The sequence below is a fragment of the Orbicella faveolata genome, unplaced genomic scaffold (genome assembly GCF_042242905.1).
Source record: "Orbicella faveolata isolate gen_17 unplaced genomic scaffold, um_ofav_v1 contig_1, whole genome shotgun sequence".
NCBI lineage: Eukaryota > Metazoa > Cnidaria > Anthozoa > Scleractinia > Merulinidae > Orbicella > Orbicella faveolata.
Genome location: NW_028301536.1, coordinates 26733203 through 26755413, shown reverse-complemented (window position 1 = coordinate 26755413; position 22211 = coordinate 26733203). Strand labels below are relative to the sequence as shown.

The 22211-nt window shown below is 40.2% G+C and overlaps 2 protein-coding genes across 6 annotated transcripts; both read left to right on the top strand.

Moving 5' to 3' along the window:
- The first annotated feature begins 955 nt into the window (after positions 1–955).
- LOC110061814 (uncharacterized) lies at positions 956–21283 on the top strand. 5 transcript variants are annotated; one of them, XM_089298173.1, is made up of 6 exons: positions 956–1200; positions 4285–4337; positions 5402–5454; positions 7818–7870; positions 15992–16069; positions 18406–21283. In XM_089298173.1, the coding sequence occupies exons 5-6, from the start codon at positions 16044–16046 to the stop codon at positions 20483–20485; spliced, it is 2106 nt and encodes a 701-aa protein (XP_089154299.1). In that variant the 5' UTR covers positions 956–1200; positions 4285–4337; positions 5402–5454; positions 7818–7870; positions 15992–16043; the 3' UTR covers positions 20486–21283. The 5 variants fall into 5 exon arrangements, with proteins under 5 accessions (XP_089154299.1, XP_089154316.1, XP_089154311.1 ...); XM_089298185.1 differs by lacking the exon at positions 956–1200 and adding an exon at positions 4161–4193; XM_089298190.1 differs by lacking the exon at positions 5402–5454.
- Positions 12384–13030, top strand: LOC149118563 (uncharacterized). The gene is made up of 2 exons (XM_089288332.1): positions 12384–12405; positions 12513–13030. Exons 1-2 carry the CDS (start codon positions 12384–12386, stop codon positions 13028–13030), a joined length of 540 nt encoding a protein of 179 aa, XP_089144458.1.
- Positions 21284–22211: the final 928 nt, after the last annotated feature.

Genomic DNA, 22211 nt, shown 5'->3' with positions numbered 1-22211 from the left:
AGTAGTTAAGAGGTTATAATTATAAAAACGTTGCCTTGTGATTCTAGCGGGGCTTGATCAATCAAGGGTTTAAGGCTTTCTGTTTTATCGCTGAATTCATTATCCCACAGGCTTTTCCACAACAAATCGCCTTGATTATTGTGGTCCGATTGCGTTGTTGTCTATAAAATTGAAGAAGCCAAGCCTGAACACGCAATCTCACTCTACCCGCGCGAAAGTATTTACTTAACATTTTAAACATGCTTACGCGTGAAGTACCACACTGGATATGCTAATTTACTCTATGACACTATCACCCTTTCATTTGTATAAGAAAGTTTTACGGCACAAGCAGTAAAACGCAGTTAATGGAGCGTGACATGCAAACCTCGGAAACAGTTGTTTATTGTATCCCGGCGTGCCCAATTAATGTTAACGTTCTTACATGGTTAAAACTATGTAAGAACGCTATCGAATTATGCATGGCGCCCGCAGAGATCGAGTGAGATCCTTGAATGCGTTATTGTGCCAAGTGTTGCGAAAGATTGTCTGGTCTTATCACAATATGATCTGGATCATGGCAGCTTTCTATTGGTTACACCTATAATCATGTCTAGGTATAAATGCACCATTATTCATTGTAAGGGCACTTCCCTTCGGTGGCGTGCTGTCCTCAGTAAGCTTTGTTTTAGTCGCTGTAAGTTTTTTCGTTATTACATGACATTGAAACGTAGCCTGCAGTGCAGGCGTTTTCCGTTTCTTCACGAATTATAGCGGTATAAACTCGCGATCGAGTAGATTCGCCGCCATGTTGGTTTAGAAAAAGTGGGCGGAAGGAGTTGGGAAGAAGAGGAAAAAATTTTTAAAAAACAAAAATTTTTCTGATTTTTTCTTCCCCTCACCCTCCCCGGTTACTCCTCCTTCATCCTAACACTCACTCCCTAGGACACCTTTTCGTCTCTCCCCAATCCTCTTCCGAGTTTGAATCCAAGATGGCGCTCGCTTGGTCAAAATTCGCTCGATCGCTAGCCAAAATACCCCTGCATCGCAGACTAATCGAAACAAGACGACACTGGATTGGAGACAAGACGACACAATCGAAGATAATCATTTTACGAATAGAAGAAGGATCAAATTATGCAGTATGGAAAAAGAGAATCTATTCCGAATACTTTAGCTGCAAAGGATGTTTGGATTCTTATGAACGAATCTGGAGTTGCTGTAAGTTTGGCTTTTCGCGGATGAAGCCTTAGCCCTCTTTTCCCTCTTTTTTAAAACTATGTAAGAACGCTATCGAATTATGCATGGCACTCCGCACTGCTTCATGAGGGGGTCTCCTGGCATCTCTCTCTGTAGCGTGATCTCCACAGCGTGACATTCTTGGAAAAACAGGAAATATTTGCATTGCGTGGGATTTTTAGAAAAACAGGAACTTGTAATATGGGATTTTTCCCTAATTTTAAATACTTTTTGAACCAATCAAAAAGCTCACATTTTCACTTCACAATTGTGAAAGTTTTTTAGTGAAATTTTGTTTTGTGTGAAGTTCATTTACAGTTGGATTTTATAATGGCCATAAGCGAATGAATTTCTGCCATCCTCTAGTAAACTTGTATCGTTTGTCGTCGAAGCAGCTTAGTGATACTTTATTAAGCTCATAGCTTCCAAGTTGATGATTACTGCTTTGGATAGTTTTCATCGTATGATGCATTTGCTTCGCATGAACTAGCATGTCTTTATAGTCTTCATGTTTGACATTCTTTTTGATGACATTCTTCTTTTATTCCTTTAGCTGTTTTTACTGCCTTTGTCATTGTCTTTTACATATGAATACAGTTTACTTCTCAAACCAACGAATTCAGTTATTGGAACACCAGCAGCTTCCTCTTTGAATTTGCCTATTACTTTTTTGTTGGTTTTACCAAAGTAAGGGCTATCTTCTTGATAGTTGTTATTGTCGAATTTATCATTATCTTACCAGAAGTCTTGATACACATCATCAGCTTTGATTTTGTATGTTAATGAGTCGGTGTCTGTGAATAGTAATTTAGCTTTGTCACAATACTTGGACTTAATATAGTTGTGGTGAAAATCATACATCAATGTCTCGGAAAGATCAAGAATACACATTCCTACATAAGCAGGTGTTTTGAGAGTTAAAAATTCTTTGATCTTATGCACTGTTACCAGATTTTCATTGAATATTTTACTGCTAATATAAGTCAGTTTTGAGGCTAATTTTTATAGTTTCTTTTCATCAGTCACTAGTTCAACATTACATTGTTTTCTGAGGTTTTTCATAGTTTTACTGAATTTCCTAACCACCACTGGATCTTCGTTTGACTCATAATGTTGGTGGAATCTTGCTTCACAATACATGTAATTACTCAAACAAAGATGTGTTGTTCACAACGAGCATATCACGCGGCGTCATGCATAGTTATGCAGTCACCAGTAACTGTTCTTTTCTGCACAGGAATTTAGCAAAGCGGCTTCAAAAAGCGTTAATTTTCATTCGGTAGGTTAGTTTGGTCACAGGGAATGCACAGAGAGCGATTGTATTTAGTCTTGGTAGTTCACTTGTAATTAAGGAAGGTATCCGGTCGAGTTGCCTACATTCAATCTCGCCTACACCCTGGTTAACTCGCCTACAGACGATCTGTTATTGATTGTAGATGGGGTACGCCAGCATTTCCTATGTTTTCCAGAACTCATATTAGTTGTAGAGTAAACCCAAGGATAGTAGTTAAGAGGTTATAATTATAAAAATGCTGCCTTGTGATTCTAGCGGGGCTTGATCAATCAAGGGTTTAGTAGGAATTAGCAAGGAGTGACAGGCCTGCACAACTTCTAACAATGGAAACTTTTGTACCATGTAATATATGACCCCTTTATAGTTTTGCTCTTACGAGTATGTCTTTTAGGGATTTACCTCTTTTATACGATATTAGTGGTGGCTCTTTGAAAATTTGCCGTAGAGAAGGCTGATTTTGTATCAAGTGCCATTTTTCCATTAAAACATTTTTGAGGTTGGGCACTGATGGTTGATATTGTATATGATCAGAACAGCAAGCAATTTGTGGTTTTAAGCAAGTAGGAATTAGCAAGGAGTGACAGGCCTGCACAACTTCTAACAATGGAAACTTTTGTACCATGTAATATATGACCCCTTTATAGTTTTGCTCTTACGAGTATGTCTTTTAGGGATTTACCTCTTTTATACGATATTAGTGGTGGCTCTTTGAAAATTTGCCGTAGAGAAGGCTGATTTTGTATCAAGTGCCATTTTTCCATTAAAACATTTTTGAGGTTGGGCACTGATGGTTGATATTGTATATGATCAGAACAGCAAGCAATTTGTGGTTTTAAGCAAGTAGGAATTAGCAAGGAGTGACAGGCCTGCACAACTTCTAACAATGGAAACTTTTGTACCATGTAATATATGACCCCTTTATAGTTTTGCTCTTACGAGTATGTCTTTTAGGGATTTACCTCTTTTATACGATATTAGTGGTGGCTCTTTGAAAATTTGCCGTAGAGAAGGCTGATTTTGTATCAAGTGCCATTTTTCCATTAAAACATTTTTGAGGTTGGGCACTGATGGTTGATATTGTATATGATCAGAACAGCAAGCAATTTGTGGTTTTAAGCAAGGTAGGAATTAGCAAGGAGTGACAGGCCTGCACAACTTCTAACAATGGAAACTTTTGTACCATGTAATATATGACCCCTTTATAGTTTTGCTCTTACCTCGGAAACAGTTGTTTATTGTATTTAACTATGTAAGAACGCTGTCAAATTATGCTTTGCCCCCGCAGAGATCGAGTGAGATCCTTGAGTGTGTTATAGTGTCAAGTGTTGTGAAAGATTGTCTAGTCTTATCACAATATGATCTGCATAATAATAATAATAATAATAATAATAATAATAATAATAATAATAATAATCGATATTTAAACAGGGTGACCCCTTCAGTCGCAGGACTGGTATCAACGGGGGCCCTGTATAACGTAAAATAAAAAGAGCATGTATAAATAATATATATCTATAAAAACTAACTACTTTAAAAGATACGCTAAAATGTTTAAAAAATTAAAAAGCTTAAAAAGGTAATCATGCCAGCTTTCTATTGATTACACCCGTAATCATGTCTAGGTATAAATGCACCATTGTTCATTGTAAGAGCACTTCCCTTCGGTGACGTGCTGTACTCAGTAAGCTTTGTTTCAGTTGCTGTAAGTTTTTTCGTTATAACTTGACATCGAAATGTTGTATTAAATTTATTTTGCTCGTCTTTATTCTTAGATCTACAATTTACATCATAAATTGAGGCTGGAAACAAGACAACACAATCAAAGGTAATCATTTCACGCGGCGTCATGCATAGTTATGCAGTCACCAGTAACTGTTCTTTTCTGCACAGGAATTTAGCAAAGCGGCTTCAAAAAGCATTAATTTTCATTCGGTAGGTTAGTTTGGTCACAGGGAATGCACAGAGAGCGATTGTATTTAGTCTTGGTAGTTCACTTGTAATTAAGGAAGGTATCCGGTCGAGTTGCCTACATTCAATCTCGCCTACACCCTGGTTAACTCGCCTACAGACGATCTGTTATTGATTGTAGATGGGGTACGCCAGCGTTTCCTATGTTTTCCAGAACTCATATTAGTTGTAGAGTAAACCCAAGGATAGTAGTCAAGAGGTTATAATTATAAAAACGCTGCCTTGTGATTCTAGCGGGGCTTGATCAATCAAGGGTTTAAGGCTTTCTGTTTTATCGCTGTATCCATTATCCCACAGGCTGCCCACAACAAACTGCCTTGATTATTGTGGTCTGATTGCGTTGTTTAATTAATGAGATGTTATCTATAAAATTGAAGAAGCCAAGCCTGAACACGCAATCGCACTCTATCCACGCAAAAGTATTTGCTTAACATTTTTAACATGCTTACGCGTGAAGTACAACACTAAATGCTAATTTACTCTATCACCCTTTAATTTGTATAAAGAAAGTTGTAATTTGTATAAAGAAAGTTGTACGGCACAAGCAGTAACATGCAGTTAATGGAGCGTGACATACAAACCTCGGAAACAGTTGTTTATTGTATTTAACTATGTAAGAACGCTGTCAAATTATGCTTTGCCCCCGCAGAGATCAAGTGAGATCCTTAAGTGTGTTATAGTGTCAAGTGTTGTGAAAGATTGTCTAGTCTTATCACAATATGATCTGCATCATGGCAGCTTTCTATTGGTCACACCCGTAATCATGTCTAGGTATAAATGCACCGTTGTTCTTTGTAAGAGCACTTCCTTTCGGTGACGTGCTGTACTCAGTAAGCTTTGTTTTAGTTGCTGTAAGTTTTTTCGTTATTACTTGACATCGAAACGTTGTATTAAATTTATTTTGCTCGTCTTTATTCTTAGATCTACAATTTACATCAGAAATTGAGGCTGGAAATAAGACAACACAATCAAAGGTAATCATTTCACGAATAGAGGAAGGATCAAATTATGCAGTATGTAAAAATAGAACCTATTCCGAATACTTTAGCTGCGAGGGATGTGTTTGGATTCTTATGAACGAATCTGGAGTTGCTGTAAGTTTGGCTTTTCGTGGATGAAGCCTTAGCCCTCTTTTCCCTTGTTCGATGAATTGAATTTTCCAGAAGAGTCGCATTATGTGACATCGACCCATGGCAAACACAATATCAGTCATTAATTTTTGAGACGCTTGGTTTCTAAAGGCACTTATATAAACTTCTACATTTCTAAAAAAATGTTTGGGAATTTGGTGGTATAGAAGTTGAGGGTACAAACGTAACTTCAATAGTGCTTTCCATTTCATGGAAATAATTTTGTGGGAATCAAAAGAAATTTGCAATCTATATGTTTCCAAAATTTTTGTAATCTATATGTTTCGTAAACTAAAAAGTACGTTTAAATATTATGAATAATCCGAAACCATCTATTTTTCCCATTTTATGAAAACTGCTCAAGATTCAAGGGGGGTAAAAAAGCACTGCTTCATGAGGGGGTTTCCCGGCATCTCTCTCTGTAGCGTGATCTCCACAGCATGACATTCTTGGAAAAACAGGAAATATTTGCATTGCGTGGGATTTTTAGAAAAACAGGAACTTGTAATATGGGATTTTTCCCTAATTTTAAATACTTTTTGAACCAATCAGAAAGCTCACATTTTCACTTCACAATTGTGAAATTTTTTGAGTGAAATTTTGTTTTGTGTGAAGTTCATTTACAGTTGGATTTTGTAACGGCCATAAGCGAATGAATTTCTGCCATCCTCTAGTAAACTTGTATCGTTTGTTGTCGAAGCAGCTTAGTGATACTTTATTAAGCTCATAGCTTCCTAGTTGATGATTATTGCTTTGGATAGTTTTCATCGTATGATGCATTTGTTTCGCATGAACTAGCATGTCTTTATAGTCTTCATGTTTGACATTCTTTTTGATGACATTCTTCTTTTATTCCTTTAGCTGTTTTTACTGCCTTTGTCATTGTCTTTTACATATGAATACAGTTTACTTCTCAAACCAATGAATTCAGTTATTGGAACACCAGCAGCCTCCTCTTTGAATTTGCCAATTACTTTTTTGTTGGTTTTATTAAAGTAAGGGCTATCTTCTTGATAGTCGTTATTGTCGAATTTATCATTATCTTACCAGAAGTCTTGATACACATCATCAGCTTCGATTTCGTATGTTAATGAGTCGGTGTCTGTGAATAGCAAGTTAGCTTTGTCACCATACTTGGACTTAATATAGTTGTGGTGAAAATCATACATCAATGTCTCGGAAAGATCAAGAATACACATTCCTACATAAGCAGGTGTTTTGAGAGTTAAAAATTCTTTGATCTTATGCACTGTCACCAGATTTTCATTGAATATTTTACTGCTAATATAAGTCAGTTTTGAGGCTTATTTTAATAGTTTCTTTTCATCATTCACTAGTTCAACATTACATTGTTTTCTGAGATTTTCCGTAGTTTTACTGAATTTCCTAACCACCACTGCATCTTCGTTTAACCCATAATGTTGGTGGAATCTTGCTTCACAATACATGTAATTACTCAAACAAAGATGTATTGTTCACAACAAGCATACCACACAGGCTCTGACCCATAGTTATGCAATCACCAGTTCTTTTTTGCACAGGAATTAAGCAAAGCGCCTTCAAAAAGCGTTAATTTTCATTTGGTAGGTTAGTTTGGTTACAGGGAATGCACAGAGAGCGATCGTATTTAGTCTTGGTAGTTCACTTGTAATTAAGGAAGGTATCCGGTCAAGTCAGCTACACTCATTCTCGCCTACACCTTGGTTAACTCACCTACAGACGATCTGTTATTGATTGTAGATGGGGTACGCCAGCATTTCCTACGTTTTCCAGAACTCATATTAGTTGTAGAGTAAACCCAAAGATAGTAGTTAAGAGGTTATTATAATTATAAAAACACTGCCTTGTGATTCTAGCGGGGCTTGATCAATCAAGGGTTTAAGGCTCTCTGTTTTATCGCTGTATCCATTATCCTACAGGCTGCCCACAACAAATCGCCTTGATTATTGTGGTCCGATTGCGTTGTTTAATTAATGAGGTGTTATCTATAAAATTAAAGAAGCCAAGCCTGAACATGCAATTGCACTCTATCCACGCAAAAGTATTTACTTAACATTTTAAAGATGCTTACGTGTGAAATAGAACACTGGATATGCTAATTTACTCTATCACCCTCCATTTGTATAAAGTAGTCGCTGTAAGTTTTTTCGTTATTACTTGACATCAAAACGTTGTATTGAATTTATTTTGCTCATCTTTATTCTTAGATCTACAGTTCACATCAGAAATTGAGGCTGGAAACAAGACGACACAATTGAAGGTAATCATTTTACCAATAGAGGAAGGATCAAATTTTTGCAGTATGCAAAAGTAGAATCTATTCGGAATACTTTAGCCGCAAGGGATGTGTTTGCATTCTTATGGACGAATCTGGAGTTGCTGTAAGTTTGGCTTTTCGAGGATGAAGCCTTAGCCTTCTTCACTCTTGTTCGATGAATTGAATTTTCCAGAAGAGTCGCATTATGTGACCGTGACGCTAGGCAAGCTAATCACAACACAATTTTGGTCATTAATTTTTGAGATGCTTGGTTTCTAAAGGCAGTTATAAACTTCTTTGGAGCTATTCAATATCTGTCTACTGAACCACATTTTCACAAACAACCTCATATTTTTCCTCAAATTATTTTCAGATCATGGTTTCTTATATGAGTTGCTTTCACCAATTTTGTTGTGTCAAAGGAAGCAAAAAATCTTATCCACATCCTTGAGTTCATTGTGTATAATTTCATTAGAATAACTATTGTTGAACATAATACTAAAATTAAGCCTTTTATATTTCGCATCAATTTGTTTTATTTCAAGTAAAATGACCATTGATTCCTTCATTACTTTAGGTATTTCACTGTTCATATACTATATATTTTTGAGGATCTTCATATAGTTTTCCTCAAGTTGAATATTTTCACGGCATGATTCCTTATATGAGTTGCTTTCACTAATTTTGTTATCTCAAAGCAAGCAAAAAATCTGATCCACATCCTTGAGTTCATCGTGAATAATTTCATTAGAATAACTATTGTTGAGCATTACACTAAAATTAAGCCTTTTATATTTCGTGTCTATTCATTTTTTTTTTCAAGTAAAATGATCATTGATTCCTTCATTACTTTAGCTATTTCACTGTTCATATACTGTTGAATAAGATAATATTTTTATGTTGCTACCACGCCATGAGGCCAACTCATGAACCATTGCTTTTTTACCCCCCATTTTTGAATTTCCAGAAAATTATAAAATGTATGGAACCTGACTTGTAATAAAATGTAATGTTTCAAAAACATAAAAACCTGATAATGTTGTCACACGAAGAGATCATGCTTGATAAACCCCCTTCAATTTAGACGTCACAAATAAAAATTTTTTCACTGAAAAATTTCACAATTGTGAAGGAAAAATGTGAGCTTCATGATTGGTTCAAAAACTGTATTTAAAATTAGGGAAAAATCCCATCTTATAACTTCCTGCTTGTGAGAAAGCCACACTGCTACTTTTTTCTTGTTTTTCAACAAATGTCACACTATGAAATCACACCGGAGACCGCCTCATGAAGCATTGCTTTTGTGTGGAATCATGCATTAATACCCCCCTCATGAAGCAGTATTATGATTCCATATAGTTTTCCAGAATTTGGAAACATGTAGATTGTAAAATTCTGTGGAATCATTGAAAAAATTCCATAAAATGGAAAGTAGTATTGAAGTTGATTGTACGAGTGAAAATTAAAAAAATTTACATTTGTACCCTCAACTTCTATACTACTGAATTTTTCTTGGACAGCTTCTTAAGAGCATTGTATAATATACTTATTTAAGACTTAAATGACAATCGTACGAGTGCCTGAATATTTCCAGAGTTCTGTTCTTGACCCTCGGTGTGTTGTAGATGATGATGCCATAATTTGAGAACATGGTCAAATCATCAGTGGGATTCAAGGCGTCCTTGCGTAAAAAGTGCCTTTGTCGTTGACATGACTTGTTCTTTGACTGAATCTCTTTCTTAGAAATTTAACAATGTCAGAAATAAAGAGGTGATATTTTTTTCTGCTGTGACTCAGGATTCAGGACTGCTCGGAAAAAAGCGAAGTGCAAAGGAGCACTCAGATATTTCCAAGTATGTCTGAGTCACTATTGGAAAAATATCATCTCTTCATTTTATCAACCGGGGTTAACAATTTCCATATCAATCATTCATTTGTGCACTTATGTTAACAAACTGTGGCAACCTTACATCGATTTGAAGGTTATAAAATAAGGACTATGAAAAATATGGATGTTTTCTGACAGATCTTGTTATAACTGGAACCATGACCAACTTGACCAACTTTACATCTCTTGTAAAAGGAATAAAATGCAAAAGAAAAACAAACAAACAAACAAAAAACAGAAAGAAACAAGGGAGTGAATCAATCAATTACCATCAATTTCTTGTGTCAGAGTTGATACGAAACAAGACTGAATTGTATCAATCACTGGTCTGTAAATGGATAAAATGAGCATTCGAGGATCTTTTGGGTATTCCAAATATAAAAAAAAACAAACTTTAAACCTTAACAACAGGACTGAAAAGAAGTCTTTGTAATTTGAATGGGACTCTTGATGGGAATAATTTGTTTCTTGAGTACCCCACGCATTTTGGGGCAACCTACACAGACTACCCTACCAGAGAGAGGTGAGTCGCGTGTTTTACATTACCACTTTTTTTCTGGCAAACACCTGGGTATGTTGTGGATGATTCGATGACGATTTATTGGATAAATCAATCTGCAAAGAAGGCTATCGCGCAACTGAATACAGCATTTAATAGACTATGGCTTCCATACTAGCTACGAAACTACAACGACAACAGTAACCGGGCCTGCGTTGGCCCAGCATGCAATAGGCCTAAAGCCCAGTCCTAACATACGATACTACATTCCCCCCTTGCTTACAGATAGTTCCATGGGGTGACACCCAGAAAAAAAAACAACAACTTATCATGAAAGAAGTCAGTGTCTAAAGTCCATTATAGACCCGGAACAGTTATCTAACTTCAGCATTATAGCTGGGAGTCTGGGTACTTTTCCTTTTAATACATATCAGTGTCTTTTCGGTGCCTCTCACTTCTCCTTGGTCCCTGATCCTGGGCAAGTGGTGATGTCAACCCGGCTGCTAAGGCAGCATCGACAGGGATGGACTCATTGGCGCCCGTCCCAATCATGCTTCCATCAGTCTGCTCCAAACCAGAGGGCCCATCTTCTCCAGTGCTTGGTGGTGACTCATTGACAGGCTCTGCTGGCCATTCTGCACTGGACCACCTGTGGGCTTCCTCAATCGATCTGAAGGGAACTTTCTTAAATTGAGCTGTGGTCCTTGTGATGGAGCTGCCATCTGGCCTTTTGGCTACCACCCTGGTGCCTTTCCTGCACTGCATCCGTAATGGTTCTGCCTCATAGGCAGGTGTGGCCTTGTTGATTGCCTCCTTTTGGACTAGTACAAAGTCTCCCACCTGTATTTCAGAAGGTTTGACATACCTTTTGTTGTCTGCATACCCTTTCATTTGCATTTTCTTCTCAAGATCCCTCTGGAACAGTTCTTCAAAGTTATGTTTACGAGGAATTACTCCAATGGGAAGCCTGGTGTGGAAATTGCAACTGGGATACATCAGATCTGCCGGAGCAATTTTAGTGGTGCAATGAGAAGTCGCTCTGTAGGCACAAAGGAATCGGTATACCTCCTGCTTGAAATTTGATCCCGTCAACTTGCTTATTTGGTACAGCTTCTTCAGTACTCTCATGAACTGCTCAGCCTCTGCATTGGCTTGTGGATTCAGTGGCGTCTTTCGCTCATGACGAAAGCCCAAGTACTTGCTGAAGTCACTGAAGTCCTGGCAATTGAACGGAGGTCCATTGTCACTGCTTACCGACACTGGTATGCCCAACGAGGCAAAGGTTTTATCCATCTTTGGTATCACAGCCCTGGCACTGGTGGAGGTGACAAATTCTACTTCCGCCCATCTAGACTGCCTGCACACCATAACCAGCAGATACTCTCCAGCATGGATGGGGCCCCAGAAGTTTACAGCAACATCTTTCCAAAGCTCACTGGGCATGGGTGTCATGCGTAAGGGCTCTCGCTCCGGTGACACGTTTACCACTTGGCACAGGTGGCAGTGCTGGATGTGTGCCTCCACCATTTTGTCTAGCCCTTGAAACCACACTCTGGTACACAGGTACTCCTTGGTCTTGGTGATACCTTGGTGGCCTTCGTGCGCAAGCTTGACTACCTTATTCCAGAGAGTCCTGGGAACTACAATTCTTGGACCTTGGACTACCAGCCCTCCTAAAACAGCCAACTCGGTGAAAATGGAGTCGTACTGCTGCCCAAGCGCTCTCTTCTCTTGCGCCGTGAAGTATCCTCTAGCTATGGCTTCCTTCAAGTCCGACAGTTCAGTGTCTGAATGCGTTTCTTCAAGCAGGTCCTGCCAGGTGACTGCTTCAGGCACTGAAGATTTCACAATAGCAATGATATCCTTCTTGAACTCTTCCGCTGTCTCTCTTAGCTCAAATTCTGCTTGGGTTTTATTGGCCTGGCTCTTTTGCATAGCCAGTGGCTCTGGATGCCGTGAATGGTAGTCTGCTTCATTATTCTCTGCTCCCTCCTTCTTTCCAGGTACACAATTGAGGCGATAGTTGAAGCCTCGTAGGCAGACACGTATCCTCTCTAAACAGAGTGGTGCAGTTGTCCTGTAGCCTGAAAGCAGCGGTACCAGTGGTTTGTGGTCAGTGTCAACCTCAAATGTGTCTCCCATGCCATAAAGGTATATCTGATTGGCAAAGATACCCCACTCCACAGCTTTGGCTTCCTTCTCTAGCTGTGAGTATCTGCTCTCAGTGTCAGTGAATGCTCTTGATCGATAAGTGACAGGTCACCATTGCTTGGCCTCGGGGTCATACTGCTTCGTGGTGGCTGCCATTCCACCTGGTCCTGCATCAGTCTTCAGCCTTGTCTTCCGTTGTGGATCAAAGTATGCCATCACTGTGTCGTCTGTCAGCATTTCCCAGACCCGATCAAATGACCTTTGGCACTCTGGTGTCCACTGGAACTTAGCATTCACCCTGAGTAGCTCTCTCAGCGGTGCAGTGGCCTGTGCAAATCCCTCCATGAAGTCTGTGTTTGCTCCAGCAAAGAATAGAAAGGAGTGTACTTCTGCTGCTGACTGTGGGGGACCTGCTGCGTTCAGGGCTGCTACTTTATCTGGGTCTGGTGATATTCCTTCACTTGAGAACACCTTTCCAAAGAACTTCACAGCTCGGAGGTCAACGGTCACTTGCCATGTCTCCCCCATGATTGGCAGTGGTGTGCTCGTGGTCAGGTCCAGGTGGTACTCCACAAGACCCATACGTTCAACGGTCCCACAGCTTAGCAGTGCTGTGTCGCCTTGACCCTTAACTACATACACTGGCTCTGCTATCTCCTTTTCTCCTCGAGCAAGTGTTGCGGTGAATTTTCCAACCACGGGTAGCACCGGGCCTTTCCCTTCTCCAGAGTAGCTCCTGATCGCTACACTGGTTTGCTGTAGGGGACAGTTGGCCTGAAGCTTTCCATAGTGCTTTTCAGTAACTACTGTGATGTCGGCCTGCGTGTCCAAGTGTAAACTGATGGGAATGCCATTGACGTGAATGGCGACAGTTGGATTCTGTGATTTTCCTTCCTGCAGCTGGTACAAGTACACATCTTCTAAAAACCCCTCTTCTTGAGACCCACGGTGTTTGTTGGTCTGCTGCTCACACTCCACTGCGTTGGTTCGCTTGTCTTTCCTGTCGTTGGCTGCACCCTTGCACATGCGGGCAAAGTGATTCAGACGCCCACACTTGAGGCATCTCCTTCCAGTAGCTGGGCATGGATCCTTGTTGGCATGTGCCTCATTCCCGCACTTGGAGCAAGGCGGTCTGGCCTGTGCCTGCGAATGGTCAGCGGTATGGCTTGGCCCTTTATTTCTCATGCTGAACCGTCCTGGTGTGTCAACTCGTTTTAACCCTGGATCGCCCTTATCTTGGCTTTTTTCTTCCTCTGCGCTTTTCATCATCTGACTGCCTTCACTTGCTATCTCAAAAGCTTTAACTGTTTCTCTTACTGATTTCAAGTCTCCATTTTTCCAAATTATTTCATTCCAAAGCTCGACGTTGCTGGTTTTGACCGCAGTCATCATGATGATTGCGTTGTCCAGTGTGATGGGGAAATCGCAATGAAGCGCTTGCTCTCTGCACTTCGTCTTGAAGTCATCAAAGTACATGTCGGGTGACCATTCTGTGTTGAACCACTTGTACAACTCCAAAGTGTTGTTGCGATATTCCTTGAAGTGTTGGTCCGCAGTTCGATGTGCAATTTGTAATCTGTGGGCTGTTCGGGAAATGGAGTAGCTTCTGGGGCTCTTCTCCTCCTACTAATAACAGTAAGTCTAACTTGTCGGTATCATTGACTGCCATCCATCGAGTGGCTCGTTCGAAGTGGTCTTTCCATAACTTCCATGTTTTCTTGCGTAGCCCTGGTTCACCACTCATACTGAAAGCACCCACGCTTGCTCGTACGCTGGCAAGAACTCCTGACTTTCCTTTCTAACTAGTGTCAGCTTTGTCTGGCATTGTTCGTTGCTCCTCGTCACCAATTTAATAGACTATGGCTGCCATACTTGCTACGAAACTACAACGACAATGGTAACCGGACCTGCGTCGGCCCAGCATGCAATGGGCCTAGAGCCCAGTGCTAACATACAATACTACACAGCATACTACGAAATGTATGAATGGTGTCTAATCAATTGGCTCCATCCCCACCCCAGCAAAAGTGAAAAAAGTGTGAATGACCAGAAGCCATCTGGATCATATGCCATCGATCTACATTGGTAGAACATTGGTAGCTCTGAAATTAAAATGGCCGAGTCATGCCTCCTAGGGATGATAGTAAATGCAAAACAAATCTGGCTCCCTCTCGTAGTTGGAGTCCTCAAGCTCTTTGGTCAGCAGGTGGTGCCCTGGAAGGGACTCTAGGAAAGTGAAAATAATTGTATTTTACTTTCTCATGGGTGACCTGCATAACAATAGGTGTCTGACAGCAACTTAGCCAAATCAGAGCTGGAACCAACTGTATCGATGGCCTAGGAGGGAGATTTGAAATGTAAAAAAACCTTCTTTCAGTTTTACCTTTTTTATCTGAATGGCTGTGCTCATTTTTACCACTTTTGTTTTTCCTAGCCATGAACTTTTCAAAAATAAATCTTGAAAAACAACATGCCATTTAACACAACAACTTCCGTTTCCCGTTTTCAACCATGCTCACTAAGACTCGATTACCACAGTTTCTGGTAAAATTGAGTCCATTTTCCCAGAGTCTCTCCGGGCGACTGCTCGCTGACCAAAGAGGACTCTGGGTACGAGATTGGCACTTGTTGGAATTCAAAAAGCCTTTGCCAAAAAAATAGACCTACTCAAGAGATCAAGATTTCTCCTTAGGAGCATCCTTCAGGATCTTTACTCCAGGGACATTTTGCCTTCAGTGACTTACATTGTTGGGTTAGTCTCTGGAACGGCTGCAAGGCTCATAATTATGTAAATTGCCTAAGAATGTGGCATCGGTAAAAGTCCTAGAATGAGTGCAATCGTCCACCCTCTTCTCCCATTATAAATCTGCTATTTTTATCTGTATTCACATGGCGTATGATGCCGGAGTACATCTTCATCAACTTGCAGTTTTAGATTATTGGATGCATTTATCAACCTCCAAATCAACATGTTGATGGGTTTCTAGAGCTACTTAATAACTGCACAGGAACAAGTTCATTTTCTGATGACGTGAATAATATTGTCATCAAATTAAATTTGGCAATACTTTTTTAGCAAAATGAGATGGCGAATCAGTATAAAACAATGTTTGTGCAAAGGAAAGCTAGTTAGTTATGCTAATTAGAACATTTTACCAGGAATTTAATTTTCTGAGTTAGCCAGATTTTGCACCACTTTTTTAACCAGCTCATAATTTCATAACAATCGCAGGTTTGAAAACAGATGAGAACAGACTGCAAAATACTGGTGGTTCTGTGTGAAAAATATTCCTGGGCTTTTGTGCAAATATTTTTCAGACATGTTTTCTTCTTAACAAAGATGAAGCTGCTCTCACCAATTGGAATGGTCACACAAAGTCGACTTTTAGTTTTGTGCCGTGATTTTTGTTTCGGTGTGTTTGTAAACTACTTTTCAGCAGCTACATGTACATACATGAGTGCTGATTGAAAGCACTAACATTTTTTTATGTTTGTGTATGCAAATTGCATTATGTGTCTCAATATATCAATAGAGTACTAAAACAAACAGAGAGGCGAACTGAAAATAGTAATTTTTCTTTTGCAGGGCATATTTCAATGTAGAGGCTGCACCAGAAGGTCACGAAACTTGAAGCGACATGTCAAGCAGTGATAAAAAGAAAGCGTGAGTATTGGGCTAATTTGATGTTGATTCTGATTTCTTTATTGTACATTTAGTTTACACCATTGAACCTGTGTGCCAATAGCTTGTACACATTCACCTACACAACGAAAAAATCCAGCACAAACCAACCAATCAAGAGCCTTGCACTATCAGGTTTCCCCAATGTGGCATAATGGTCGCTCAGTGTTCATGCAATGGTCACGCAATGGTCCTGGGAAATGTTTCTGGGCAATGCTCAGCAATGCTTCAGTTGCGAGTAATTGCTGTCCATTGCTGTCAATACTGCACAGAGCATTGACCTTTGCACAGAGTAATCCTCTGAGCAGTGCTCATCACTGTCTTAATCATCAAAATTTCCACTGATTTTCGCCGGTGCTTCAGTCAATGCTTGATATTGCTATGAGCATTACTTTCACTTTAGCGTAGGTGTTTCAATCTCGTGATTCCATGACCTTCTACACTTTCTACTGCTCCACACAGCCATGTACACAACCTTTTGGCCAAAACTGCCAGCATTGACAAGCATATAATGTTATTTGGGACTAATCAATTTTTTGGGTGTAACAAAAATCCTTTCCTCCTACCATACCTTAAAACCCCCCTTCCCTACCCCACCTTTGTTTGGCTCTGCAACTTTGATCCACCAATTGCACTCACTGAAGTAAATGCTCAAGGATTGCATAGGATGCACAAAATAATGCTCATTCCTCACTCACTAGTTTGAAACTTTTTCAAATTCCTTTGTTAGATAGGTAGCAAAATGTATGCACTACTCCAAGCATTTAGATATGATGGTCATAAGATCAACATGGTGGCCTATGCAGAGGCAAGATGGAGGAATGCTACAGTCTTTTTTCAATGTTTTTTCTTATACCTGTTATGAGCAGCATTTGTGTGTTTTATTTAATTGGCAATAACACTTGGATAAGATGCAAGCTAGGAGCCAGGTGCATGAAACAGGAAGACATTTTGAATTAATTTTTTTTTCTGTGTGAATGTGGAGAATCGGCTAAGGTGTAGCACAAGAACAAAGATGGACTTGGGAAGGGGGTTGTCTAATCAGGGTGGGAGGAAGGGGTTTTTGTTACACCAGGAAAATTGGACACTCACAAATAACATTATGTGCTTGTCAACGTTTGGTAATGCTTTTCAATGCCTAGCAGAGGTGTGCAACAGACGTCTATCTGCCCATCCAGACGGGCATGGACAGACAAATTGGTCATTTGAAACATGCACAGACAGACAAAAAATGCCGATGACAATTAGCCGGGCAGACATGGACAAACATTAAAAATGTATTGAACAGAAATGGGCAGACAACAAATGCTGATGGAAATATGCAGGACAGACATGGATGGACATAGGATATGTATTGGACGGACATAGACAGACCAGACTGCAAAATTATGTGGGAGGGTATGGACGGACATGTGAAATGCATAGACAGCTATAGATAGACGAAAATATTAGACTAAATCATTTGGTCGGACACAGATGGACAGTTTGAGTGTTTGGCTGGACACAGGCAGGTAAAGCTTGTCTGTCGCACACCTCTGATGCTCAGAACATTGGCAAGCATGCTGTGTACTTGATGGTGGGGAGCAGTAGAAAGTCAATGCTTGTCAATGCTCGGAGAAGTGTAGAAGGCAAACCAACCAGAAGATTAAGACACCAAGGTTAAAGTAATGCTTGGTGTTATGTCAAGCATTGACTGAAGCACAGGTTAAAATCAGTGGAAATGTTGATGCTTCAGACAGCGCTGAGCATTGCTCAGAGCTATACTCTGACCAGAATTTAGTAAATGCTTGCAATGCTCAAGGCAATGCTTGGCATTGCCTGGCATTGCCTAGCACGCTGAGCATTGCCCAGGACCATTGTGTGCAACGATGTGCGACCATTGCTTGACCATTTGGGCAATCCAGCATCATCTTCCATTATTCCCCCAATGCTTTTTGGATCTTTTATTAATGTTGATGTATTTTTTTCCTGGTGTTAAAAAATCATACAAACTCCCGTTATGTGCATATGTTTGATGATCAAACAGCACTTATATTTTTTTACTGTGTTGACCAATCCTCGCGAAAAAAAAGGGCGATGTCTACATATGTTAAAAACATTCTTACTGCCAATCGTTTGACCACTCAATCACTCTGGTGCCATCTTATCTAACCCTGTGTGATTGAATACATGCTTTCAGTTGCTCAAATATTGATGCTCAGAGTAATTTGCCATACAATGAGTTGAGCCACTGAATTCATCTTTGCATGAGCACTTTACTATCAGTTGAGAAAACAAGTACCTATTATCCTCACTTTGACTTTCCATTTCTCTTACAGAAATGTTATTCGCCTGTCTCTTCGTGAACTAGATAAGAAATGTAATGCTGAGAAGAGGAATGACTTTCTCAAGGCATGGAAACTAATTCAGGAACTGCCACCAAGTAATCCGAACTCATTCTGGTCAATAGCATCATACCATGGCATGCCATTCAAACACCGTCGAGTTGCACTGGGTGGGGATGAGAGTGAGGAGAACTCCAGTGGCACTGGTAAGGATGAGGATCAAAAACCGACAACGTGGGGTGGCTACTGCCAACATGGCAATGTTCTCTTCCCATTTTGGCACCGATTTTATTGCCTTCGTTTAGAACGGGCACTGCAGTCAGTACTGGAAAGGGGGAAAGAACGAGTGGCATTGCACTACTGGGATGCATCAAGCAAAGAAAGCAAGTCGGAGGGTCTGCCCCACATAGTCACAGCCGAGTATGTGTACATTGATGGAGAGTATGTGCCAAATCCCCTGTTCAAATTCAAGCTGCCCTTGCCCATCAAAGATGTTGTTTCAACCAATGATGCAAATAGCCAGTTTTATGAGAAAGAAGCTGGCTATGACACCTGCAGGTATCCATACTCGGGCATCCGAAGTCCTGATGAAGCTAAGGCGGCCGCTTTAGATCACAACGACAAGATCGATGGGAGAAATGAAACACCGCAATCCCTTTTGCAAGCAAACATCATCGGCTGGCTAAATAATGGTGGTAGAAATCGTAGAGGTGTTGCCAAGCAGTTGGAAGATTGCCTTGATACAACAGATTACAATCCATTCTCAAACACGTCATCTGTTCATAGTCCTGATGTTTCACTTGAGCAGCCACATAATGACCTACATTTGGCCATAGGTGGATTCACACAACCGGACACTAATGAAGATGGAAGCGTCAAACAGGATGCCCAGGGCAACATCAGCTGGAATGGTCCAATTGAGGGAGCAAATGGTGACATGGGTGCAAATGAGGTGGCTTCATTCGACCCAGTTTTCTTCTTGCATCACTGCAACATTGATCGCATGCTTTGGATCTGGCAGAAGAAGCATAAGAAGACAGATCCGTTCACATTCACCATTGACAACAGTGATGAAAAGGACCAAGGCATCTCGAACAGCAACCAAGGTGCTACTCCCAACCAGACATGGGGCCAAAAGCTAAACGAGAAGACCATTCTTTACCCGTTTCAAGATGAGTACGGTGTCCCTCGAACATCCAGGGATTGCATCGACATTGTCTCTCAGCTTGATTATGATTACTCCATTGGCTCGCTGGATCAAGCTACCTGGCCTGAACCTGAAGAAGTGAAGAAAGTCTTCCTGCTAGATAAGCCAAGCACACCCTGGCAGGACATTCTTGATAAGCTGGGAGAGGAAACCTTAAACATACTTCCCACTGCCCCTGCCGCAACTGGTCGCCAACGCCTCCAAATGATATTTGACCGTACTCAGTTCACTTCATCTGCTGTCTCCGCAATGCAGGCACCTCAAGCTTTTCCTGGTTGTCACATCGCCATATGCCCAACTGTTCCTACCGACAATACAATCGGGGGAGTGCCTATCAACTTCCAAAATTTTGTTCTGAAGAAGGATGTCGACAAGGACAAGATTACAACTGGGGAAGTGCCTATCAACTTCCAAAATTTTGTTCAGGTCAAGGATGTCAACAAGGACAAGATTTCAGGATCTTTCCTTGTGCAAGTGTTCTACAGAGCCTCTGGAAAGCTCTACTATCTGGGACAGGGTGGTGTTCTGTCCAGGTGGAACAGAAGCAACTGTGCTAACTGCCAGGGACGCAGTATGGCTCACATCTCCATTCCAATCAGAGCAGATGACAGAGCTGCATACGACGCCCAGAACCTAGAGGTGCACCTTGTGCACAAGGATGGGTTGACTGGCAAGTACAAAAGAGAGGTGTTCGCTGGCAAAGATCTTGTTGCACCGGTAAAAGCCAGATATGCAATACGGTTGGCTGGCAAGTACAAAAGAGAGGTGCTCGCTGGCAAAGATCCTGTTGCACCGGTAAAAGCCAGACATGCTCCTGGTGAGCAAAAACCTTCACTTCGCATTGTCGGGGCTTTTTTACAAAACTAAGAGTGAAGACATAAAATCCAGCATAAGAGGGAAGCGTGGTTCATTATCAATTTTCAATTATTACTGGCAATTTTTGGACAAAATTATCACCAAGTCAGCATTAAGTACTAGTACGTACCATCAGAAAGTTTATATTAGGCGCATTTCTAGTTTCAAGAAAGTTTAATCCTTGCTACTTTAAAGCATCAGTGCTTGAGATGCATTCTTACTATAAAAGTTGCTTCATTCAATTCAGCATTGGAGACTATTCTTATCTGCATTGCTTCAAGATCTATGAAAACTGAAAAAATCTTCCATGTTTTTTTTGCTAGCCAACTACAGTAGATGATAGATGATATTAACATGCAGTAAAAGTTTGAATTATTTATGTACTCACTGTTATACCTGTAGCTTTTTTTATTTGAAATTCTACCACCACTGCAGTATCAAAAATTTAGTAAGTGTATAATTAGCATGTAAAGCTTATAAAGTTTGCCGAATAACGAGCTGCACTTTTTGCACTATTTCAATTTTGACAATATTGTTACTAATCATAGCCTTCGTGATATGGAAAACATCAAACCCTATGCTTTTAGCCTATTTCAATCACCATAAGCTTTTAGAAACTGGCTTTTTTATTATTTCTCTTTTATCCATGTGTACTTGCTTATTTTGTTTGCCTAAGAGCTTACACTATGTGACAACAAATTGTGAGTAAAATTTAAGTAAGAAGATTAACAGTATGATCATAGCAGATTTAGTCACTTTGTTGCAATAATGAACTAATAATAAATCAATAAAAGTCAACATTTCTTTTTAGCAGTTCAATTCCTCATAGGTACATATAAACGTATAAAAAAATTCATGCTTTCAAAGCATGTCTTTTGTGCATTAGTAGGACAAAAACCTTCAAGCTCAGCATACTAGCAAACCAGATACGTTTATGTATATTTAGTTACTGTGTAGGTTTGTAACACATAATAGCCCAGCTGATTACAACATTACTCCATGGAGTCCATGAAGGCCCTGGGTTCGAGTACCGGTCTATGCTGACTTTCTGTTCAAAGTCATCTTTGAGTGGATTTGTGATGCCATCGTTATAGAGGGTCTATTGGTAGAAGGTGGTAGCAAACTTGAATAGCAAAACTCTTTTGGCAAGCCACAACAGTTGTAAGTGCTTGCATGGACTAGTAGGTGGCCTCATGGCCTAATAGATATTTTACAACCTACACATTTAAAAATAAGTAATCAAATTTTTTCAAAAAAGTTTCAACCCTACTAGGGGAGACATTTGACAGTGAAGGTAAGGTAGAATCTGTGCCCAGCCAAGTGATTCTATTCAAAACACTGCAGCTTATGCTGGTGTTGGAAGAGTAGTATGAGAAAGAGTATTTCTCCTGAGCTCTCCTTGCAGTCCTAGATGGGATGCTGGTCTACTACACAGTATTTAGCCCCCAGCATTGAATTCACCAAGTACCAATTGTACATCTGGGTGGTGAGACGCACTGGGAGAGTCAAGTGTCTTGCCCAAGAACAAACCAAATGAGACTGCTTGATGTACAGTCCAGAGCACCAACCATTTGTGAGAGTTTGAATTAAAATTGAATTGAATTTCATTGAGACCACCGTGTCTCATCCATTTCCAAAATAACAAATTAGAGCTAAATAGCCCAAAGCTAAATGGTCAAAGATTGAAGTCTGGTGCATGCAGTGGAAAGAAATTCATTTGGATCCCTCCCCCACAAAT

Bases quoted from the DNA above. Each gene is read 5' to 3' on its own strand.
- LOC149118563 (XM_089288332.1), top strand. From the start codon at position 12,384: ATGTGTCTCCCATGCCATAAAG. The intron at 12,406-12,512 runs GTATATCTGATT...GATAAGTGACAG, and splicing joins GTGTCTCCCATGCCATAAAG to GTCACCATTGCTTGGCCTCG.
- LOC110061814 (XM_089298190.1), top strand. From the start codon at position 16,044: ATGTCAAGCAGTGATAAAAAGAAAGC. The intron at 16,070-18,405 runs GTGAGTATTGGG...TTTCTCTTACAG, and splicing joins AGCAGTGATAAAAAGAAAGC to AAATGTTATTCGCCTGTCTC.